We start from the raw sequence: 26,292 nt of genomic DNA on the forward strand, positions 1-26,292 counted from the left end.
AAAAATAAGGACAAAAATAACAGGGGAGGATAAGGGGTTTGCTGCTTTGAAACTGCTGTGTGCCCCAGAAAAGCTGTTCTTTAATCCTCATTCAATATTACTGGATGCGCAATTGTTTTTTGATTGTTTTTATGGAGATGTGACTCACCCAGTTGTGGGTGGTAACTTTTGATGAGGTGGTTTCCATGGTGATGTGTCTCCCACCATTCAAGGTGGGGTTGTTTACTGGAGTCCTTTAAGAAGGAACGATTTTGGAAAATGCCTTAGAGCTGACTTAGAAACACACAGCCAGAAACCTCTGGAGATGCGGAAGAAAAACACTCCAGGGAAGTCTTATGAAATGAGGAGAGTAAGCTAGCAAATAATAAATGCTAAACTTTATCAGTCCTTTCTTTGGAATTAAGGTAGCTTTCTCTGTATGTGTTAGTTTGGACATTTCTATGGCCTTAGAATTTAAACTTGCAACTTAATAAAATCCCTTTTTAAAAGCCATTCCATTTCTGGTATATTGCATTCTGGTAGCTTTAGCAAACTACAACAAGGGGTTAAAAAAATGAGTAAATTGCAATACTATTGGTCAATGAGCAGGAAGGGTAAGGGGTATGGGATGTATAGTTTTTTTCTTTTGTCCTTTTAGTTTATTTTTTCTGGAGTAATGTAGATGTTCTAGAAATGATCATGACAATGAACACACAACTTTGTGGTGATACTGTGAGCCACTGTGTAATTTGGATGGACTGTATGGTATGTGAAGCTACCTCAATAAATTTTAAAGAAAAATTTAGACCAATAATCAAATCTGTGTCCAAACAAAGGAATAGTCCTTGTCAAAATTTTATATTTATTATCAGGTTTAAACCTATTTAGTTAGTTTAAATTAAATGCAACAACGACACACATTATGTCATCATATCTATTAATTTTTTCACAGTTAAAATGAGGTATTCTGGCTTTACAATGTTCTAGCTGAATTAAGCAGTTTAATCAAGATTACAAGAAAGAAGAGGAGAGATATATCTGAACAATTATTCCCTAGGGATAAAATAGCCAAGTGAAATGTATTTGAGTAAGATAAGCCACACGTCACATTTCAGAATATTAGGCAGCATATTTGCAAAAATTTAATTCTAACCTTAAAGTTGATATCATTTAATGTTGATATTATTTAATTATTTTAGCAAACAGCATGCACTGTAGTATAAAACAGGCAATCAGGAACAAAATAATAATATCTAATAGGGAATCAATCAGATTCACATAACATCTGAATTGACCAAGACTTGTATTTACTAGGCCAGTCTCCGTATTTTCTAATTGCTAATCATGAGGTTAAGTGACATTTAATTGGCATATATACAATACAAATAATGCATAATATATACATAATTTGTATTTAATACCTATTAACATTGGGGTGTTAATGAGTAAGTGTAATAGCAGCAAGGTACCACTGTTTCTATAATCTGTTCTAAGATTTATTATATTGATACTATAGCTTCATGACTGAATGTTTCTAGTGCTGTAATCATGTAAACTGCAAATGTACAAAGCTATCAAAGGCCTATTTGACTTTTCAAAGTGCTGTGCTTCGTACTGGGCTCAAAGATTGTGAGCAAGCCCCTACTGCTTGAATTAAGCACTGGCTCCAAGTTCTGGGTTCAATCAGGTATAGCTCAAGTAACGGAGCAGATAGAGAGAGGGAGGCACAGAATAAAGATCAATAACCACTGCAGGAGGAGTGTGCTTGGACATTATTGAATGTATGTGCCTTCTACTGTTAAGTTTTTCCAGCATCTTGTTATTAATAGTAATCAGCAGATGATGGAGGATGGTCACAAGATAAGATGAGAAAGTGCCATTCTAAGAAGGAAATGAGAAAGAATGAGTACCGGAGTATCGACAGGGCTGCCTCAATAGACTGTGGGAGTTTATTCCCAGAGGAGGGAAGGAAAATACTTTCCTAGAAAACCACTTGAAAATCTTAAGAACAAGTTTTGTTGAAGAAAGTGCTAGAATACAATATCCATCATAAGATAGGAAGAGGTATCCTAGAATATTTTATGTGTGTTAAGTATATGCTATTTTTTGGGGTGTGTGTGTGTGTGTGCATGATCTGGGAAGACTATGCTATTTTAACAAAAGCAGTAGCATTCTGAAGTCTAGTTCTGCCTAGGGCTAGTTCAGAGATATTATAGAGCCAATTGGCAGTGTCATTATCTCTAGCAGGAAGCTGGGGAATCCAGAGCATAAGGAGATGCACATTGCTTGGGGCAGTGGGGAACTGTTCAGTATTGTTTGGAATTTAGGGTAACATTTCCAGCCAAATCTCTTATTCCCCAATCAATTCAATCATGTGTGTCCCAAAGCAGTGTTTGTGAGTGACAAAGCTATGGTGGCAAATACCAGGGAGCAGCCTGAGGCAGAGGGCCAAGATGTACTGGAAACTTGGCAGAATTGATAGGGACAGCTGTGGTGAATCCATAGAAAGCAAACTTACTGTCAGTTTGGACATCTGATGTTACAAATTTCTATTAGTTTTCTCTCGACATCATATAGCTATTTTGCATGCATTTTAGAAATTCCGCCACTCAGGAGCCCACATACATCTTGGTAGATTTCTTTCAGCCCTACTCATTTCACTACACATATCACTAAGGGTGCCACTTCCAGACAAAGTCTCCTTATCCTACAATACACTTTTGGGAAATGACCCCAAGTAGCATTCTTCAAACATACCACAGAAGGAAGATTGACCACATCTGTACAATCCCTGAGCATAAGGCATTCAACCTAAATATTATGTTTTGGGGAGCTTAGTCAATTAAAGTTTGCAAAACATTCAGCTCTCAAGTAGTAAACTATATCCTTATTACAGAAGAAGGAACCAAGTCAGACTTTGCATAGGATCACTCACTCATGCAAGGGAGGAGTTTCATACTTGCACTCCATTCATTAGCCAATTCTGTATCCTAGAGCCTAATAGCACAGATATGCTGTCTGTCAATAAAAGCATTACAAAAACTTCAAGTATGGCATGAATTAAATCTGTAAGACAGCCTGATTTTGTGTGGACCTTTAGCTTCCCAAGAAAAAGTCAAATTTCAGTCTTAATTTCTACTGTTTCTCGACCTTTTGGTTTTGTGCAAAACCTTCTAGTGGGGTTGCAATGTTTCTTAGGAAGTACTTTCTAATGGTTTGATTCAGAAAACCAGAGATACCACACCTTGCATTACCTTCTTGAGCAGAAACAAAAAACATCTTTTTTTTTTTAATGTGAATATTAGAAGGTCATGAAGGAAAGAAAAAAAGGTCATTTTCTGGACTCAATTTTGTGCTTTTCTTTAAATTTATATAATCCTAGGTTTGGACTGTGGTTTGCATGTTCTCAAGAATCAGGGGCCTGGGCTCAGCTAAGGAAAGTGACTAAATCTGGTGCCTAAGAGTCTAATCCAACAAACATACAAAGATTTTTGGCATAATTCTCTTAGACCTGCCATTAATTTAAAATTTAATTCTCAGTAGATATTCCTTTCCACGAATTTTGTTTCACCTCTCTATCCAGTCCTAAGAGTATCTCTGTATCCATCAAAAAACCAGTGGAACCTCTAATAGGCTCAAAATTCAAGCCTTTAAACACTACTCCAATCTAACTAAAACCTTCGTCAAAAGTCATGGGAATGTGGCCATGTGGGAAATGGTCCAGGGAGCTCATGAGAAGTTGAGTAAAGCTCAGTTTACATTCCCAAATAAGTATGGTCTCGACTCCTGTAAAACCGAAGTTCCCTTTGGATCAATCAAGGAGATTTTCAGCTGATCTTTAAGTTAATTTTAAGCAAGTATAGGAGCCTTGTTTTGATCTGAATGGCCCATAGAACTTGTGAGAATAACTGATGTGGTTGGATCACCATTTTTGTTGGTAGCAGATGCAGAATGGATCATAGACCCTAAAGTCTATTTCCCTTTGTCTTGTCTGCATGACTGAGGTCGCATGTCTGGCCTCATAGTCCAGGAGCAGAATACATACATCCTTTACAATGTGTTATGCAACTTTTCCTTGAGGCAGAGATTCTGCCAATTCAAGAGTGTATATCAAGGAATTGTAAATAATGTTCCTCCTACCTCTGGGAACTCCTGTGCAGATTTCCCAAAGCAAAGTGAGCAACCCAAAGCAGTATGACAGAGTGGGCACATGCAGTCACCACAGAGAGGACTCCATGCATGCAAACCTTGGTATATAGTTTTCTGTGCTTTTATGACATGCTTGTTAACTTTTCTCTTATCATGCAAACACTGAGGTGTACTTAAATGTCACAACCCAAGTGAAGTGCAATTATATAAAGGAGAAAATCAAGTAAACATGTCACTGAACAGTCAGCAGCCCTTGGGTGTCATAGTTATCCTGTGCAGATACCTGTCAACACACCTGGCCTCGTAGCACCAAGCACCTGGACAAAGCTGAGGCTCAAATAAAACAGAGCAGAATACTTCTCCTCTTGCCTCCTTATCTCTTTGCCAAGTAATAAAGGGTTAAAAGAGGAAAGGACCTAGTCCCTAGCAATTGATCAAGAATTAAAACCATAAACAAAATAAAACAATTAACAAAAATAAAACCCTGAGGTAAGGCCAGGGATTTTAGTGCTCGTCACTGGGACTTAATATCAGAAATGAAGGAAAATGAAGAAAGGGAGGGCACTCCTATCCAGAGAAGGCCCTTCAGAGTTTGACAATGCTATCCCAGGAACCTCTTCAGGAAGGATTCAAATGCAAGAAAAAGAGGAAGTTAAACCAGATTTTCCTAGAAGCATTTATATTGTGACCTCCTCAAGCAGTGGAAACTAAAGGCCAGGGCTTCGATTACTTTACAGAAAGCAGAGCTGGAAGACCAAGAGTTGGGGGTGTGCATGTGCTTACAATAGCTTACCTAGGATAGCCCCACAGCAGGCAACATGCAAAATTCAGCTCTAAGAATCAAAGGAGAGAAAGAGGAAGCTGCCGGGGGAAGGGTCCGATCAACCATAAATGCACACATCCATCTGGGTTCCCATGTTCTTATTCGCCCCTTAAAGAATTCAGAGGCTGCTTGCTACCTTTCTTAGAGATTCTATGCTGAGGAGCATTGAAATACACACACTCCTACGGCCAGTTTTCTTTTTGGCTTCTTCCCTTTTTGACTCTTCTCTGGAGGGTCTACCTCAAGAGCTGAGAGTGTTCTGTGACCCACTTCCTCTTCTGTCCCAGTGCGTGGCTTGTTAGTGGCTTAGAAGATCTGGACCACATCCACACATGTCCACTGTCCCCAGCACGGCTGGAGGTGGTGGAGTGTAGAGCCAGGATATCTACAGCAGAGTTAGAGGTCACACGGGTCCTGAGATGCAAGGTCCTGTGGATGGGAGGAAAACCATGGCAGCATCTGTCCGGGGAAAAGCTCAGGAAGCTCCTTTGTGTTTCCGAGCCAAAGCACTACAGACACTTAATCTACAAATAAATAAATAAATAAATAAATAAATAAAGACACAAGAGGGCTCTTTATGGATAAGCACCTCTTATCAACAATAATTTTTAAAATCCCTTCTTGAGTTTCAAAGCCCTCATGCAGTGGTGATTAGTAGACTCAAAACAACCTGCAGAAAGTAGATCAACTGGAAATGTTTCAACACTGGATGTGTCTCACTTGATGACACACAAGCCATCCTAAATGTTCCCGAGGTAGTCTTGTTTCCAGAAGTTACAGAACAGCTCCAAACCCACTTGGAGCTTCCTCCTTTAATGTCATTGCACTTTCCCATGCATCCCGCTTCTGCCTCCATGGTATCGTGGACAAAGTGCCTTCCACTTAGTGTTGTGTCCCACAGCACAGACAACAAAATGCAATCCCAAGATCTGGCTGGAAGATATCATTCCAAAGAGGAATTTGCCAAAATGATGCAGATGCTTACCTGCCAGCCATTTTGGGAAAAGCTGAAGAATTAAATCAAAGAAATCTGGCATGCATGTCTATCTTTAGTTGGGCCCCATAACTGAAGAGATCCTCCATTATTGTTCCTTTCACTTTTGAGGATGGGCCAAAACAAATGGAAAGGAACCAATGTTCTAAAACTAGGAAACACATTTTTGATACCAAAGGCGGTATGCACTATTTATCTGAAGAAGTCAGGTGACCAGTGATCAGGTCAAGCTACAATAGCTTGTGGCTGAAACACCTTGGTAATAAACATGTTTTCATCTCTCAGGGCAGAAGTGGTGATATTCAACACTTCTAGAGAGAACGGTGCATGGCCTCTTCTCTCCTCAGGACCCCAGAATTATGTAGGGGTGGTCCACATGTGCCATGAGTCGGTCTTTTTACCTGCAATATCTTTCTGGTATCAGCCCTTTCACTGGCTCAAACACATCCTAGAAGATAACAGGGAAATGGACCAATCAGCAGGCACTCAATACCCCAATGGAACTTGGAGACCCTATTTCCATATTCCATTCACCACTATAAGCCACTGGGGAGATTTTGACCTTGATCACATGAAACATGCTTTCTTCCCTTGGACTTCAGTTTTTTAAAAGTCTCATTTGGGAAAAAATGCAGTTAAAAGCCCTGTAATTTTATCCATAAGGCCCTGGGAGGAAGGAAAAATGGCCTCCTCTTCTTAAATACTCCACCATTACTGCCCAGGGGACATCCTAACAGGGAACGCTTTAGAACTCTACCCTGGATGAAGAAATCCAACAGCAAGTTAAATAAAAAATTAAATCAGCATTTAGACAAGGCTCTATCATCCTGTAGGAGGTCATTCAACTCAATGACAGTCGTGGCAAAGTCCACCAGGTCCACAAAGTCTGATGTGATGATGTTGACGCCCATGGCTCCGGGTTTCTGAGTTTTCACCCAGTCTAGGATGGCAGGAAGATTCCTACACAGTATCGGGGGGAAAGAGAACAGAGAGTAGAGTTCAGGACTCTTCCAGAAGCAGAAACAAACCACTTCTGTTCATATAACAAAAGTACGTCAGTAAAAGCATATGCCCCTTAAAGTATGTCAACTTAAGCTTTATATGTCCTACAGAGACAAAGTGATTTCTATTTTATCATAGAATTGGATTTTCCAGGGATTCTTTGCTAAAAAAGGACATTATTTCTTTTTAAAGGACATTATTTGTTCAAGCACCAAAAACAGATACTATTTCAATAGCATCTTAAAAAATTAGGATCAAGAGTCTAATTTTTGGTGGGTTCTTATTTTACTTATGAAAAATATCAAACATTCAGCAAAGTGGAAATAACTTTACAATAAGCACATGTATTCCCACCACCTTGACTTTACCATTAATATTTTACTATACTTGCCTACCACATATCTCTACGTCAATCCATCATGCAATCCTTTCATTAATCCATCTTATATTTTTGACAAATTCTAATTTCAAATATCTGGGCACATCCCCTAAATACTTCAATACTTCATTAATTAGGTTCAATATTTGCTTTCAGTTTGCTTTTCTTTTAACATAAAGCTTACAAACAATAAAATGGATAAATCTTAAGTGTGCGTGTGTTGATTTTTGACGAAAACATTCATTTATATAACCCAAATCTCTCACAGGGTATAGAACATTACCAGCACCTCAGAAAGTTTCTGCGTGCCCCTTTCTAGTCAACTGCTGCCCCCATCCTCCCAGAGGCCACAACTATTCTGATTTTGTCACCACAGATTATTTACTTGTAATAGAGTTTCATATAAGCCATGTAATATGCATCAGTAGTTTATTTTTTTATGACTGAATAGTATTCCAGCTGTATGAATATAATTCAGCTTATTTATCCATTTTCCTATTGATACTTCTATTGTTTCCAGACTTTCAGTATCATCAGTAAAATGGCTGTTGACATTGTTGTACAAATCTTTTTGTGGTCATTTGTTTAATTTCTTTTGGGTAAATACCAAGGAATAAAATTGCTGGATCATAGGGTAGATTTAAATTTAGTTTTCTAAGGAACTATCACATCTTTTCTCAAAGTGACTGTACCATTTTATACTCCCACTAATAAAGTATGAGAGCTCTGGTTGCTTCATATTCATTCCAAAATTTGGTGCTATTAGTCTTTTTTTAATTTAGCCATTGTGGTGGGTATAGAGATATCTTACAATATTTTAATTTGTATTTTTCTGATGACTAATGATGTTGAATACTTTTCATGGGCTAACTGACCAAGTGTGTATCTTTTATTGAGAAATATCTGTCCAGTTCTTTTCCCCATGTTTTCTTTATTGTTTTTTTTTTTTTCACTGCTGAGTTTTTTTTCACTGTAGAAGTTATTTATATATCCTGAATACTAATCTTTGGTCAGATATGTTTTGTGCATATTGTCTCTTAGGCTGTAGCTTGCCTATTCATTTTCTTAATGGTATATTCTATGAGCTAAAGTCTTGAATTTTCACACAGTTTAATTTATCATTTTTTTCTTTACAAAACCATAAAAATTTTGGTTGTCTGTCTAAGGAACTGTTGACTGCTCTCAAGTCACAAAGATCTTCTATGCTTTCTTCTACAAGTTTTGTGATTTTAGTTTTCATATACAGCTCTAAGATCCATTTTAAATTAGTAGAAACTGCGGTACACATTTTTCTTTATGGATTTGTAGCTATTCCAGTTATTTCAGCACTATGTGTAGCTTTTTAATAGACCAATTCTTACTCAATTGTCTCAGTCTCATTTTTCAAATTGAGGACTTCCTTTGTGACAGAATATTTTGCCCAAAGCAGCTCACAGTTAAGTGACATAAACAAATAATGACAATTCAATGTAGCAATTTCTCTATTAGTAGTAGGTTTAAGATAACATGGGAGGTATGCAGGAGAGAGCAGTAGGAGTATTCTTCATAGTTTTCAACGATGGCAAAAAATAACTCATTAAATACTCCATTGATTGAGAATGCTTTCAGGAAGACACAAACTGGGGCTTACATTTTGGTTAAAGGATTTACTCTAGGTAAAAACTGGAAATAAACAAAGCTTATCTTAACTGGCCCCTTTATCTTCTTTTGATAACACTCTCCCTAGTTTGTCTCTTCTTTTTCTACTTCAAAGCCTGCCCCACTTCTTTTAGCACACATCCTGCCTTCTCAGTCTTCTCCTAGACAACCCTAAGAGGGCATTGGTAGCATTTTGTCCTTCTGCTTTTTCTTCTCTTCTCACCGTGACAACTATACTTGGTCCTGGGCCTCTTTTCCTCTTTCAATGGACTCTACAATCACAAATGGGCTAAAATACATGTCATAAATCTATTCACATTTCAATATTAATGGCTGGTTATGACTTAATAGACCTTCTGTCCAGGACTATTGTCTGGGACTCCTGAAGACTTAAAAATCTCAATTCACCTTAAGTTATTGAATTTTTCTGTGCATTAGTTCTTCCCCCTGTAAAATGGGAATGGTAATAATACTTCTTACAGATTTTTTTTAAATAAAATAATATACGTAAAGCATTTAGAATATTGCCTGGGATATAGTAGGTACTATATAAGTGTTTAGCACAGAAAGAATCATTAATGGTTAGAGTGTATTTGTGAATATTTGTTGCTTAGGCAAAAAAAATGTGGCCTGAGAATGAGGGGCTACAAATGCAGCTTGGAGAGAGAGACCATGATAGAGACAGTGTTTCACATGAAGGACAAAAGACTCACAATTCAAGACTTCATTCTTGAAAACCATTGGTCAGTGTTTTAAGTATGAAACACAGGTGCCATCTTCTGGTTATCATGGGAAAATGAGAATTGAAGCCTGGGAGGCAACAGCAGGCAACTGCAGCCAGAGCCCAAACTTGAGGATCCCTGGAGCCCGAGCAGAGAAATGTGGGAAAGGTATGTATCCGTGCTCTCCGATGACAAAGAGCTCTGTGTCAGCTTCAGTTTACATGTATCAAACTGTCCACAAGGCAAGGATCAAATAACCAGGATTATGTACAAAGAGAGGGAAATGTAAACCCATTGTGAAGAGGAGCCATTTTATTTTCTTAACTGCTGGCATTTACCAAAAGGAAAGATCTGTGCTAAAGGCTAAGAGCTAGATATTGCTGACAGGTCCCAAAGGCATCCAGGCCCACAGGCTGCAGAGCAGTACGTTAGCAAATTCCCTTTGACCTTGAGTCCCTACCGGAGAACAAACCTGGTCCTATCATTTTTTCTTTTTTAACTAATAGAGAAGACGTGCCTATTTTTATTCCAAACACCATGGTAGATTTCATGTTCCTCTATTTAAGACGACAATCTTAAGTGGTATTATCAATCCCATTTAACTGGTGAGAAAGCTTTATCTCAGATGTCAAGAGACTTGTCCGAGGTCATTCTGCTGATTAGGAAAGAAGATAGGTTTCAATCTCAGGTCTTTTTATTTTTGTCCATGGATGTTCAGTTCTCAGCCTTAAGGCAAAACTCATTTTCATGTGATTTCAGTGGGAGTGCGTGGTTTGTTTCTAAGAATATGGTACCCCACACAGGTTTTCACAATGGTATTTTAGTGGCTTTCTTCTAGGGTGATGAAACAAGGTGACCAAGAACTCAGGTCCCCTACATCTGTATGGAAATATACCGTGTCCTTTCCTATTTGGTTTGAACTGAGTCAGGGCCAGGACCATTTTGACAGCACTCAGGTGTGGCTTATTAGTCGGGACTGATCTTGGGGGTGCTGGAACCCAGGGAAAGGACCCTGTCATAACTGCTGGAATCCTGTGCTTGTTCAATGGCCAGGAGGAAATGTCAGCTGCAACTTGTGCTGGCTTTTGGAAACAAACTGTTGTGGAGAGTTGCATTTCCTCACTCAATTGATGCACATGGGCCTAGAAATGTATGGCATACCCCTGTAATATTACTGTGACCAGCAGAGGTCAAAATACCAAAGCATCTCTCCAGTCTTGGAGATAGCTGCTTGCTACCAGGACAAGGACAATGGCGTGCAAGGAAATTTTGGTTTCAGGTGCATGCCACCATCATTACCACTAAATGAAAGCAACTTGTGCTTTGTTTGCTGCCAAATTAAAGTTCTAGGAATTTACAAGAATGAAAATCAGCATGACATTCTGGGTTAACAGTTATAAACAATAAGATCTCACCAGATTCATGTACCAGTAAGAAAACCACAACTCCTCACATCAGAAAGGAACAGGGCACTGAAATATGACATATCTGAGCCAGTGTTGAAAACTGCAAAGGGCAGTCATCCAGTGATCAGAAGTCGAGAGTTTGATATATATTATTGCCCTTACTGGCTACCTAGATCTGGGTCACTTAACCTCACCGGACCCCATCTTAAAATGGGGATGATAATGTGCCTGCCTAGAAGGGGACTTGATAAAAGAATCAAATGAAATAATCTGTGACACACCTTACATTTAAGACACAATGTACAGATTTAACATATCTATATTTATTTATTTTTTGTTGGTTTGCCTTTTATTATCATCACATGCTGAACATCCTAAAGAATGTCATTGATAAGTACTTCTTTCTGAAAAAAAAAGTTTTTTCTGGTCTAAGTTCTTAACAATTGCTATGACTACTGTTGAATTTTAATAATAAACATGTAAGCTTCAAATTCTCACGTTTTTATTATTAAAAAGCAGTATTCCTCATGGAATTTAATGCTGAGAACTCTTAGTCATACAGCTGGCCCTGAACACGCATGGACTCAGACACACGTTAGTTCCCAGACCAGAAAATTTGGAAGAATCAGGAATCATTTGAGCTTGCTTAAGGTACAAAGTGGTATTTTTGACCCCTATGTATTTATCTTTATTTAGAAATGCTCCCTCTTCCTTATTAGTACAGTTCTGTGCACATACTGTACTTTTATTATAGTGATTTTTACATTGCTTCATAGAAATTTACAATCTGTCTTTTCTGCTATACTGTGCATTCTGTGAGGACAGAGAATACATTATTCATCTTGTATCTTTGGACCTACCTCTTCCTAGGTACTCAGTGCTTATTAAATGAATAAATAAATAATGTTAATTCATTATTTAGGCATGAGAAACACAGTGAAGATATATGAACATATACTACAAAAAAAGAAAGTTTGTAATTCTAGATCTTTCAAAGAACTTTATCTCTGGTTTACAAAATTCTCTTTTCCAAGCTCAGCACAACTAATTCGATCAGGACACTAGAATCAGACAGAGGGGATTTCTCATTCTGTCTATGGCAAACATAGTGAAGAATCCTCACCAAGAAAGAAGAATGCAGGTAACCCTTGCTATCCAAACTGTTATTAGCTGAACTCCTGTTATATGAACTCATGCTATCCAAACTCAGAACCAAAAAGAGACATATTTTTGGATGAAATTTTCACTATCTGAACTTAGTGTTCACCACCTGGAACTCAGGTATCAAGCTGATTCTTGTAAATATCCCTCACTACTCAAACCTATGGCTTCCCGAGCTTGGATAACAAGTGATGTCCTATTATTTTAATGTACTTATATACATATACACATGCACACGCGTGTGCACACACACACACATATGTATATACATATATAAGCCATCCCTTTTCTTGAATGCACTTATCATTCTTTCATGTCCAGGATAAAGAACTTGGTCAATTACAAAGTGACCAGGGGCAAAGGTGTCCTTTCCTGCCTAAAGGTGGTTAGGCTGATTTTACTCCGAAGAAGTATTTGAATCTGTGGCATAGTAGGTGGCATTAAAAGCTGCTTCTTAGGAATCAATGTCACCATGGAAGGGAAAAATCCTTGAAGGGCCATCTCTGAGTCCCTAGGATCTAGCACAGTGGTCTGTATTTAATGCTTCTTAAATGAATGAGAGCCTGGGCAAGATGCTAGGGCAGGGAAAAGAACCCAATGCGTCTACCTGCTAGAAGTGAATTGGGTTTAAAGTGCTTTGTGTCAGCATTAACATTCAGAGAGTATGCATGGCATAATGCATACATGCATTTTAACAAAGTGTTTAGAGATATCCTGGGCATGATTAATGCAATCCATCTCAAATCCAAAGCTTTTTAATATATAAAGCTTTTTTTAAAATTTTCAGATACTATAGCTGTGCTGCTCTCTTCAGAAGACAACCAGAATAAATGTACTTTTGAAAAGTCTCACCTGTGGGATGGTAATAAATTCTTACCTGTGAACCAGAGTGTTCTTGAGGCCTCCAACCAGGCCTCGAGCGATGGTCTTCACTCTGGGGGTGAGAATAGCTTGAGAGACATGGAAGGAGCCGAGGGGGGCCCGCTCACTGAGAGTGGTCTCCAGGAAGAGAATTAGTTTCCGCACACTTGTGGTATTTGCCCACGGTGCTGGAATCTTCTTTCCTGGCCACAGGAAGGGGTATTGCTTGTAGAAGGGGCAGTGGTAGAAAATAAGAACCTGAAATGTTCAAAACAGAAAAAAGAAATTCATAAAAGAGCTAAATGCTAGGTCTTAAGGTTTAGATTAATTGCTGGTAGAAAAAACAAGTAAATATAAACACATGTAGAGATTCAAGAAATGTTACACATTTTTTAAATGAAATCAACTAGCAAAGATTCACTGAGCACTTACTGCATGCCTGACTCAGATTCTTTACTTTTTTTTGTTATGAACACCTTTAGGACTATGGTAAAATCATGGACACCTTCTCCAAATAATTTTTTTTAATGAATGAATAAAATAAATAGGACGTCAAGAGAAACCAAGTATATTGGAATATAGTAATCAATTTATTTAATAAATTTGTAATAAATTAATGCATGTGCATTGTTATAAGATGTGTTGTGGGTCTAATAAGTTCTATAATTTGAGTTGATGATGAATATAAATGATATTGTGAGATATTAAATATGAAAATAGTGATGTACTTTAGGGGGACAAAGTCATAGGCAGGGCCAGTGCAGCTACTCCCTCCACCCATGATTGATGGGTATACTAATTTTCAGTTAGATGTTAAGGGAAAATAAATACGTGAATTTCTCTCATCCAAGTTCAAAATTTCTTAAATTCTGTCCATACACCCTCCAGGAAATCTGTGGACTTTAGGTTGAGAATCCCTGTATTGTCTAGAAGTTATAATTCCTGAGTTCACAACTCTTATACATAGCTCTTTTTTTATTTTTATTTTTATTGATGAAACAACATACAAGCACATACATTCATAACATACAAATATTCCATGGGTGGTGTATAATCAATGGCTCACAATATCATCACATAGTTGTATATTCATTACCATGATCATTTTTTAGAACATTTGCATTACTCCAGAAAAAGAAATAAAAAGAAAAAAAAAGGAAAATCTCATACATACCATACCCCTTACCCCTCCCTCTCACTGACCACTAGTATCTCCATCTATCCAATATACATATTTTTAAATTTCAACATTTGTTCCCTGTTATTTATTTATTTTTAATCCATATGCTTTATTCTTCTGTCCATACCATAGATAAAAGGAGCATCAAACACAGGTTTTCACAATCACACAGTCACATTGTGAAAGCTGTTTCATTATACAATCATCTTCAAGAAACATGGCTCCTGGAACACACTCTACAGTTTTAGGCACTTTCTTCTCACCTAAAACACTTTAAACTAAACAGGGGATATATTTATAATGCGTAAGAATAACCTCCAGGATAACCTCTCGACTCTGTTTGGACTCTCTCAGCCATTGACACTTTATTTTGTCTCATTTCTCTTTTCCCCCTTTAGATCAAGAAGGTTTTCTCAATCCCTTGATGCTGAGACCCAGCTCATTCTAGGATTTCTATCCCATGTTTCCAGGGAGGTTTACACCCCTGGGAGTCATGTCCCATGTACAGAGGGGGAGGGCAGTGACTTTGCTTGTCATGTTGGCTGAGAGAGAGAGAGGCCATATCTGAACAACAAAAGAAGTTCTGTGGGGGTGACTCTTAGGCCTAATTTTAAGTAGGCTTAGCCTATCCTTTGACACCTCGCTCTTTGAGTTGAGATGAACACACTGATAGAATCTGGGAATAAAGATTTTCAGTTGCGCATTGCTGACTGAACGAAATCATCATTCCCAGGAGGGAGGGAGAGTGTGGTTCAGGAGTCAGGGAAGACTTCACAGAGGCAACAGGCCTCCTGTGAGACCTCTCAGGATGGTGATGACTTCAAAAATAATTAGCAAGCCTCATCCACAGCATTAATTAGCTTCTGGGAGACAGCTGAGGGACCGGAAATTACTATTTTGGTTGTCCCAATTCAGAGCTCTAGAGACTTCTAGAAGTAATATAATTTTTTGCCTCATGAGCACCAGTGATCTCTTCCTGGAAGAATGTCCTGCCTGCGTGTTTACACTGCATGGACTGCAATCCTCAGATAGCTGGCCCGAGAAAACAATCCTGCAGGCACTCAAGAACAACTGCTCTGACACATCTGTCCTGTTTCCAGGGCACATTTAGCTCATGACTAAGGTGCTTGACTAACTGCTCCTGAAGGCCTAGAGCAGGGGAGGGCCAGGCACGGTGCACCGAATAAGACAGTAGTTGTTACTGTGTTTAATGGTTTTAAGTAATGTCTGACTGACTGCTAATGATGTCTGTGGCAATCACATGGTTATTGAGGTTAATCACAGGCTCATCATAAGCAGATTGCCTAGGTGACTGGGGAGGATGGCTTCCTAGCAGGTCAATTAGCTAGTTTGAAAGGTTGAGACCCCCAGGACCACAGATGAGGGAAGTTAGCTTGTGAAGCGGAATGCAGGAGAGTCGGAGGCTGTGAGCCCCAGCGATGCTGCCTGGCCACTGGGCCGAGTGTCAGCAGAAAAGGGGACAGTGTTGTTCCTTACTTTGCCTTGGAAAAAGTTAACGAACTGTTCAAAAAAGGGGTCTATACTTTACTTAGGAGCCCTCTTGAGCTATCTGATCCTGAAGTTACAGGAAGAATTTCTGTTTAAGGTGGAATCTTGGCCTATTAAACCAAGTCTTATTCTCAATTTTAGGGGCAGTAACTCTTTCTAGGGTCTGTGGTTTGCATCTTTCTCCCCACTCCTCTCTGCTATATTCCTCTCTGAAATCACCCCTCCAACTCAGCAGTTCATGTTGTTTTTTGATACTCAGCTAAAAAAATGCATCTTTTCTAAGAACTATATCTTGATTGACCTCCTTTTTTCTCATCATTCCTTTACTGGGGCTCCTGGGATGCAAACTGAAACTATGTTCTATTTTTTCAATTTATTTGTTATAAAACGTCTTGTAATCGTATAGTACAGAGAGAATGAAATAGTTCTGTTTTGCAATTCTGTATCTGTTTTGTATTTTATTAGTACTATGCATTCTAACCTTCTTGTTAAGATTCTAAATGATGCCAAGATTTAGATTGCCTCTTCCTATTCATTGCACCCTCAAAATCCACAGCCACTAATGGACAAATATGTTCCTGTGAGTTGTGATGTAATTGCATGTTGAATATATGAAATTTAACTGAATGGTAGTATATTTCTTGCTATCAAATTGTAGTAATAAAATTCTTAGGGGGTTACATGTACAGCAGCTCATAACATAATGATGATTTAGAGTTTAACCACCAGTATGGACTATCCATTTGAGGGGCAGTCTGCTTGAGATGACTCTGCTTGAGATCACTTTACTTAGTACTTAAGAAGAGACCTGGTAGGGAAGACATGGAGAAGGGAAGGAGAATGAGGGATTCCAGAATTCAAATCAACGACACTATGTTTTTCACATGTATTCATAAAAATCTCTTTCCTTCATAACTATAGTAATATTTGTAGTTATATGACACAGTTTCATTACCCCATATTTAATTTTTTTTTTGCTCACCAAGTGACTACTGTTCACCTATTATACAGACACCTAACCAATTATCTCTTTTTTGAGAAGCAGCTGAAATGACTTCTTTCTTGAGTGGCATTAAAATCTGTTGAGTTCCCCACCAAAACATGCTGAAGTCCAACGTCCCAGAACCCATGCATGTGACCTTACTTGGAATCGGGTCTTTGCAGAGGCAATCAAGATCAGATGAGGTTACACTGGACTACAGTGGGCCCTAAATCCAAAGCCTAGTGTATTTTATAAGAAAGCCACATGAAGCCACTGGGACACAGACACATAGGGTGAATGCCATATGAAAATGGAGGTAGAGTTTGGAGTAAACTCTATGAGGCTGCAGTAAAAGGAATGCTAAGGATTGCAACCACCAGAAGCTGGGAGGGAGGCTTGGAACAGATTCTGCCTCAGAGTGTGTGGCCTTTCCAACACTTTGATTTCTGACTTCTAACCTTCAAGACTGAGAGAGAATAAATGTCTCCTCTTTTAAGCCAGCAAGTTTGTGGTAATTTGTTATGGCAGACCCAGGATACTTATAGAACACCTCACTGCTTAAAAGAAAGGAAAGTTTTTCCTCAAGATGAGACCCTATTCCACCCAGTCTTGGGATATACTAAGATCATCATTGTGCTAGAAATTCACTTTTCATATCATTCATTATTCCTGAAGATACCTGCACTCCTGCAGATTTCTAACCAACTCATATGGGAGGCCATATGGGAACCCATCCTATTATCTGTGTTCAGAATTGTAAAAGGTCCTCTTTTTAATAAGAGTTCATTATTAAAAAGAAAGCATTTTTACTAGCAAAATATTTGACATTAGCTGTAAAAATCACCAAGATAATGTGAACAATGCCTGGCAGTCCTTCTCTTCAGCATTTCAACCTTACTCTAGAGGAGAAGCAGTTTGGCATGTGGGTTAAGAGTGGCAGCTCTGGAGAGGCAGACAGCCTGGGTTTGAACCCTGGCTCGTGTTGCTCACAAGCAACCTCTTTTTATATTTTTAAATATTTTTATTGAGATATCTTCACACACATACAGTCCACATATGGTGCACAATTAATGGCTCATGCTCAACACCATGGTCATTTTTAGAACATCTGAATCGTTCTAGAAAAAGAAATAAAAAGAAAAAAGAAAAAATTTGTACATACTATACTCCTTACCTCTCCCTCTCATTGACCACTAGTATTTCCATCTACCCAATTTATTTTACCCCTTGTTCCCCCTATTATTTATTTATTGTTTTATCTATATATTTTTTTTAACTCATTTGTCCACATCCTGGATAAAAGGAGCATTAGGCACTAGGTTTTCACAATCACACATTCATATTGCAAATGTTATATCTGTATACAATTGTTTTCAAGAATCAAAGCTACTGGAATACAGCTCAATAGTTTCAGGCACTTCCATCCAGCTACTCCAATACACTATAAACAAAAAATGGATATCTATATAATGCTCATTTCTCTCTTCCCCCCTTTTGGTCAAGAAGGCTGTCTCAATCTGGGATGTCTGGAGCAACCACATCTGAGAGGCCACATCTGAGCAACCAAAGAGGGTCTTTGAGGGTGACACTTAGGCCTAATTTTAAGTAGGCTTAGCCTATCCTTTGCAGGAACAAGTTTCATAGGGGTGAACCCCAAGATAGAGGGCTTGGCCTATTGATTTGGTTGTCCCCACTGAAGAGCAACTTCTTTTCTGTAAACTGCTTAATCTCTTTATGCCTCAGTTTTCTCATCTGAAAAACTGGGAATAATAACAAAGTACCTCTTATGGTGTTGCTGAGCAAATTAAAAGATTAAAACATGTACCTAGAGCATTATAAAGGCCCAATAAATGTTAGTTGTTATTGTTATTGTTACTATTATTTAATATTGTAAATAGAAGCTCCACTGAGAAAAAAGCCTATCCAAATTAGATTCATTATATCATTAAGTAAATGATATTTATATTCATTACATCATTAAATAAATGGTATTTGCTATACTTGGACTTGTGGGGCTCTAGAAGTTTGATAAAAACTTGGATATTATCATTTATTTAAGTTCTGAGGAAGAAAAAATGGCTTAGATATATTTTAACAGATACTAAAAGCTAACTCTTTAAGTCTTTGCGGTGTCAAACATTTAGGAATTTTATAGGTGTGCAAAATAACCTGGGGTTTCCAATTATTCAGGCCAAAACTGGGAGTCATCCTTGAAGCCTTACTTTCTTTCCTAACTCAAATTCCATCTGTGATGGTTTAGAAAAGTATGCACCCCAGAAAAACATGTTCTTAAAATTAATCCATTCCTATGAGTGTGAACCCGTTGTAAGCAGGACTTTTTGATGAGGCTAGTTAAGGTGTGGCCCACCTCAATCAGGATGGATCCTAATCTTTTGTTTTGTTTTGTTTTGTTTTTTGGCATGTGCAAGCTCCAGGAATCGAACCTGGTCTCCCACAGGGCAGGCAAGAATTCTATTACTGAGCTATCCATGCACTGCCCAGATCCTAATCTTTTTACTGAAGTTCTTCATACACAGAAAGAAATTCAGACAGAGAGAGAGAGAGAGCCATGGAAGCAAGGAATAGGACATAGAAATCAATAAAACCCAGAAAAGAAGGGAGAGACCAGGAGACGCTGCCACGTGCCTTGCCATGTGACAGAGGAGCCAGGATTGCGGGCAGCCAGTCTTTGGGAAGAAGGCATCACCTCGATGATCCATGATTTGAACATTTTCCTGGCCTCAAAACCATGAGTGAATAAATTCCCATGGTTTGACATGACCCGTTTCATAGTATGTGCCTTGAGCAGCCTAGGAAACTAAAATACCATCCATGAGGAACACTTACTGACTCAACCTTCTCATATATTCAAAATTTGACCACTTTTCAATAATGTCTCCTCACTGGTCCCCCTACTTCCGCTAGCTCCCCTTACCCCTGGTGTTTTCCTAGCACAGCAACCAGAGGGATCCCATTAAAACATAACTCAGATCAATCACCAGTATGCTCAGCCCTTGTAGGAAATCCCTCTCACTCAGGGAAAAAGCCCCAAATCCTTACAGTGCCTACATGTTCACCCTTTATCTCTCTGAATTCTTTCTACTCTTCTGTCTTCACCTGTTCTCCAGCCCCAATGAAACACCCATCTTTCCTCATAGATGTCAGGCACAGCCCTGTTTTATAGACTTTGCACTGGCTGATTCTTCTACATGGAATGTTCTTCTTTCAAATATCTCAATGGTTAACTCCTTCAAATGCTTTCTTTTCAATGAGGGCTATTCTGATAAACTGATTTAAAATTGCAACCTCTCAGGTGGGTCACTGTGGCTCAGCAGGAGGAGTTCTCACCTGCCATACCAGAGGCCCAGGTTCGATTCCTGGTGCCTACCCACGCAAAAAAGAAAAAAGAAAAAAAAAAAAGCAACCTCTCCCATCACCCCAAACTCCTGATTCTCCCTTACCATACTTTACTTTTTTCTTTTTCCATAACTCCTATTTTCTACCATTAAATATAACATATTTACTATGTTTGCTAACTACTATCTTTCTTCCTCCACCTGAATGAAAGTTCCATAAGGGCAAAGATCTTGGATTTGTTTACTGATTTATTTCAAGTGCTTGGGACATAGCGTTCAATAAATTTTTGCGAGCAAATGACCCTTAATTCATTACGTCTGAACATCAGTGAAAAGCTCCTCCCTGAGTTCAAAGTTATCTGCCTCTTTAAGATGTTTTGGCTACTGCATCTATGAGCAATGAACAACTTTTAATGAAAGGTACTTGCTATTATTTTTTAAAGAGAGTTCAGATGAGAGGCTGCTCTTGCCTGAAGCTCCTTTCTCCCATTGTCTGTCATCCTCTGGGGTCACAGTGGAATGTATCTGAAGCTCATATTCCTTTTTCCAATGCTCTCCTGGTCTGGACTCCTTTCAGTGGGTTCTTCTTTCCTTCCTTAACTCTTTCTCATCCCCCAGACCCAAATTCTATGAAGAAGGCCCTTTACAAATGTCAACAACCCTGAGATGAATCCTAGCACATGCCTTTGTCATCTAATGCTTTACTTATCAATTAGTATCTTGGCAAGGGTTATTTGTCCCTGAGTTGAAGGCAAGACAGAAAAGACAATTCCTGAGGGGAACTAGGAGAATAAAAATGGACTCTATGGGATCATAAGGAGAAAGATAACAGGAGACTCATCCTATTTTACAACCTTGCCCTGGGCTGGTAATGGCCAGGCCATCCAGTCAACTTCAGTGCAAGCAGGTGGTGAGACAAGGTTTAAATATTTGGCAGGTATCAGTCTCAGTTTAACATGGCCCAAGAGAGCCTTTGAAGTTATCCTAGAGCCCAGGAACCAGTTTGTGTAGGTTAAATATTCTAAGTAATCTATGCTGTTTAGCCTGAGAGCCTTGGACTGGGTTGTCTCATGGTTAGGAATACAGAAAAAACATCAAGAGTTATATTCTTGCCCTTGGAAGCTCATCTGTGTTTCCTTCCTACCTGGCGCTTCTTCTCCCACAGGGTTCGCAGGGTCATGTTCTCTACACTGCAGACCTGACACAGCTTGTCTCCAAAGGCCTCTTGGATCCTGTGGATCAGGTGTTTGTGATGGGCCTCATCCATGGCATAGAAGTGGTTAAAATCCAGGAAGATAATCTCTTGAGGGTGTTGTGTAAGAAACGAGTCAATTTCCATCAGCCCATCCCAGACCTTGATGCCAAAAAGCCCGTGGATGAAGTAGATCTCCTGGTTGGCGTCCCCTGGTTTGGAGGACACACGCAGGTCGAAGTAGCGGATCCCAGCTTCTAGCTGTTCTCGGAAAGTCAGGTTCTGAGTCACAGACCATTTTTTCATCAGCTTCTTCACCAAAGAGATTCTGGCGAGGCGTTTGATGGCTGGGGTTTGATCAGGTCCCACGGGAGACTTTTCATCTACCCAGTAGCTGAATGAATCATGAGAGCCTACACAAAGCAATAAAGGTGAGGAAAGTATAGAGTTTAGAGCTGGGAAAGACAAGCCACTTGCTAAGAAAACAAAAAGATATTAAGACAAAAAATGCACACAAAAAAATTGTAAATCAACACTTGGAAAAATTTTCAAGCTTGCTAGAAAGGAAATAAACACAAACTAAAGCAACGTAGTCTAATTAGCTTGTTAAAGCTGGAATGTTACTATAATTCTCATATATTGCTGGTGTAAAGTAAATTAATAAAAACCCATTTGGAAAGCTATATAGAAATATGCTTGAAAAGAGGAGCTTTAAAATATTCATACCCTTTGATCTAGTAATTTAATTTCAGGAGAGTGATTCTGAGGAAAGAAAATCTAACATTTGCAAAAACAAAGAGGAGAGTGATTCTGAGGAAAGAAAATCTAACATTTGCAAAAACAAAGATGCTTGCTGAAGACTATTCAAAAAAGAGATAAAGTATTTCTTGCTTAAATGTCCCACATAAAAGAATGCTTACTTGTGACATATCCACTTGGAAACAAAGGATAGCTCAATGATGTTTAATACATTAAATGGGAAAAGCAGAAAATTAAAAAAAAATTTCCTTCTTTTTATACTACCATATATATACTATACTGTTATTGGAAAAATGTGGGTCAGCGGGAATGATTTATTGACAGATCAGCTAAACATTATGAAGAGTTTAAGAAAGGTGAGTTAATATGGCCCTCTTTTTGAACTCATATCTTAATGAGCTGAAACTGCTAGTAAATTATCTAAATGCATATTCCATTCCTCTACCTTTAAGGACAAGAGTTAAAGTATCCTCCTAAACACTGAGATTGTCTTAATGTTATAATATAGAGGTGCACGACAGACAAATTTTTAACTACAGTACGAAATATATTTCAATAGTAATGATTTTAAGGTGAAAATTATCATTAGCAAACGTCTTTCACTTTGTCATTGGTTTCTATCCAATATTAGCCATTATTATGTTTATGATACAATAACTCATGCAGCAGGCTAATCTGGTTAGTTTTGTGACTGACTAGCTTTGAGACTGTGGGACACCACACAGGTGGCTATACTTTGCAAGCAAAATCTAGAAGGAAAAAAGTCCTTATTCTTACACTACTAATTTTGTTCTTGCCACTACCATAAGATCAAAATTCTTGCATTTATACTAGTTGATGGTGATCAGCTACCCTTTCAACTAACACAGAATTCATACAGAATTCTTAAACATTTTACTGTTTTATGTTATATTCTTTTTCACTTTCTTGAAAATAAATCATTCAGTGATGGCTTAATTGTTTTGCTATCTCAGAAATGAAGTGAAAAAGAAAAAAGGTAGCAAATGCTTTACTTTTATGTAGCATCTAGAACATGGAAGAAATTGAAAAACATACTTATTAATCCTTAGACAGTGAATTTTGCAACTAAGAAAATTACCAGCATATTTCAGGTGAAAAAATGCCTTTACTAATGGAAATGTGGAGCAAGTCCCCCTGGATTTTCTACACTGGTTATCTCTGCTAATGAGACTCACCGGAAGTTCCCCTAATGCGCTGCTTCCTTTGGCTGTACAGACACAGGAAATTTTTGTACCTCCTCACTGCGAGATTTATTAGGAATAAATTATATATAGATGGTGAACAGCCTGTTCTCACTTCTTAAATTGTATTACCAGCCCAGCTGTTCAGGATTGAGCGTGTAAATACTGTGAGGCACATATTGAACTTAATTCTTCCCCTGGCATTAGGAAATAGACATTATCAAGCACTGAGGAAAGAGGAATCCCCTCTGGGGTTCTCTTGTTGGTGCTAAGCCCAGATTCATCTCCAGAGGGAAACACGACAGCAACCTCCAACATTTTTTCTCAGTGTCCAGAGAATGGGAAGAAATGTGACAAATCATGGGAGCCCAGGGTGTGAGCACGTAATGTGTGAAATACACAGTGGCATGCATGGTACCCTGTTCATCCCACAGAGGATACACACACACAGTCCCTGGGAACACGTGTCTCTTGTTACCTCTCTGCTCCTCTTTCATTTCCGGGGCCTCACCTGATTCTTTCTGACTTATAATCTGTGCCCAGAACCATCCCAATTCTTACAGGACAGGGCAGGACATTGGAGCAGGAGGTTTGCTGAATGTATTATAGTGGCTGTGTCAGTCAAGGCAATATCACTTGGTAACTACTGTTAATATTTTGCCTTTATGTTTAATTTTTCCCCAGAAGGTTTTTGCCTTATACAGAATGAATGAAATAACATTCAAGTACTTAAGTACATTTAACTATTTCTTTTTGGAAAAACAGGCTAAATCCGCAAACAGAAAGTTTTACAAGTCATACAATCTGTAAATATTACCTATCAAAGTTTCCTCCTTTCTTTTCCACACACCCTCATGGGAGTCTTGTTAATCTTTAAAGACAGCCTGGAGTGAGGGCACAATGCAACTCAAATTAATGGGAAAGTTAGGTAGGGTGATGGCTAAGAATGTGAAATATATAGGCAGACTGTGTAGATTTGAGTCCCAGGTCCAATATTGACCTTGGCAAGTTGTTTAACATATACTCAATTTTTCTCATCTGTGAAATGGCCACAGCTATTGTCACAGAATTGTGAATATTGAAAATGTATGCAAAATGCTTAGAACAATACTAACGCATAGGAAGAGCTGAGTTATTTTTATTATTATTATTAGCCATTCTCTATTAGAAACCAAAGAGAAGAAGGGTGATTAATGAAACTCCTTATTTTAAATATTTGAGGGTTGGTTTTTCTTTTTGTGCACCTCATTGTTTCTCGCCATCATATTGGTTGACATGCAGATGACAGATTAGTCTCCACTTTGTTGACCATCGTCACCATCTCTTGCTCACAGCCTAAGCTCTGCCATCACCCATTTCTGAAATTTAAAAATTCAACATCATGCTTTCTGATCACAATTTATTTTTCTTCTGCCTCACTGCAACTTGACTTCTATGTTTCTTCCCAATATCAGAGTCCAGTGCTGACTTATATTCAGCGTTGTTCACTTGCTACTTTCACCTGAAGATTATGAATTTTTACTATCTCAAGGCTGTTAGAACCACTGCTGAGGCACAAGCAGATCATTAAGTTAGTCCTCAAAAGTTGCATAAAGATATATAATCCAACACTTTGTCTACAATTGTTTTTCTCTTCTCCATTATTTCTGATTTATAGAGCAGATCCAATAATCGGCATCAAATATTAGAAGACTGTTTTCGGTTTTTTCAGAGCAGGGAATTTTGTAAAGTTATCTTGAAAAAGTTCCATATAGAATAGGAAATACTGAGACACAAACCTTTCCTTACTGCTCCACACTTCATGGACTGATATCCTTAATATCAGCCTTAGAAAGGTGAGGGTTTTTTCCCCTCCCAACTTCTTGAAATTTTCTTTTCTGAAAGCCTTTGATTTGTCACAATTACTATTCCTTTCTCTTCCTATTTCCTTGCACACAATCAACAAATGTTAATGCTTTTTCCCTCTAAGTATACAAAACTCTGCATAATGCATATGAAAGCACTTTGTGATCTAAAGCAATGATTTGAATCTTGGCTGCACATCAGAATCATCTGGGGGAGCCCTTGAAAGGCATCAGTGCCCAATATCCTACCCCTGAGCTGACTGAGTCCGAATCTCTCTGGGGTGGGGGTTGAAAATGGAAAACTTGAAAAGCTCCCCAAAGGGTCCTATAGTCCTATAGACACCCACTGCCATATTTCCCTTTCCCAACAATTCTCTGACTTCTAGGTATGCCCTTGTCTGATTGGTCTTCAAATAATCTGATAGATTGCTTTTCCCATATTGTGGTAGAAGCTTTCCTCATCATTTCTTTTGTTTCAGGAATGCCTCCACCTCTTTGATTGATTGAATAACTATAGCACGTCTGTGTAGAAGATACATATATCAGGAGGCCTCACTTTCTTCATCATGCCTCGTATTAGGTGGATTAGATGAGGTTACTTACGGTTATTAGGGCCTTTGGGATGTACAGAGTTCAGAATAAAGTCACTGTGGTTGAAAAACCACAAGGAAAGAGAGGTCTGAATGGGAAATTTAGCAGGATTTTTCTTCAGTGTTATAGCAAATGTCTTCTTTGACAGAATTAGGTTATAGGGTAATCCAAGTGGCTAGGTAAGAGAAAATAAGCTGGCCTTGGGAGGGCCAGGGACAACCACAGTTTGTTCTTTATCTGGAGCACTAACTGCTGTTTGTTTCTTTTTTGAGATATTCTTTTTTGTTGATGTTAAAGTATTTCCATTACCAATTTGTTGTAAACAGGAGTAGTAGCCATTTTCTGATCTCACTTAATTAAAAAAAAAATTAGAGCAAGCTTCTTGGCAACCTAGTCTTTAAATAAAACAAAAAGATTCCAAACCACATGCCCTGAAATGATACATTTCATTACAATAAAATGGCACTTTAGATGATATCGCAAGTTTATGCATAGCCAAGGAAGGATGAATGAGAGGAGTTATTAGAAACATGTCACAAAGAGAAACATCTTTATCATCTCTC

At 38.4% G+C, this 26,292-nt stretch overlaps 1 protein-coding gene across 2 annotated transcripts in view; it reads right to left on the reverse strand.

Moving 5' to 3' along the window:
- Positions 1 to 828: 828 nt before the first annotated feature.
- Positions 829 to 26,292, reverse strand: part of PLCXD2 (phosphatidylinositol specific phospholipase C X domain containing 2) — a 55,321-nt gene continuing 29,857 nt past the window's right edge. The window contains exons 2-5 of one of the 2 annotated variants that reach the window (XM_077118437.1): positions 21,286 to 21,746; positions 13,131 to 13,372; positions 6,703 to 6,905; positions 829 to 5,380 (exon numbers count right to left, since the gene is read on the reverse strand). In XM_077118437.1, the coding sequence (XP_076974552.1) occupies positions 6,746 to 6,905; positions 13,131 to 13,372; positions 21,286 to 21,746 (863 nt within the window). In that variant the 3' untranslated portion in view covers positions 829 to 5,380; positions 6,703 to 6,745. Of the gene's footprint in view, positions 5,476 to 6,702; positions 6,906 to 13,130; positions 13,373 to 21,285; positions 21,747 to 26,292 lie in introns of both variants that reach the window. The other variant, XM_077118436.1, reaches the window with a different exon arrangement.

The sequence above is a fragment of the Tamandua tetradactyla genome, chromosome 10 (assembly GCF_023851605.1).
Source record: "Tamandua tetradactyla isolate mTamTet1 chromosome 10, mTamTet1.pri, whole genome shotgun sequence".
Taxonomy (NCBI): Eukaryota; Metazoa; Chordata; class Mammalia; order Pilosa; family Myrmecophagidae; genus Tamandua; species Tamandua tetradactyla.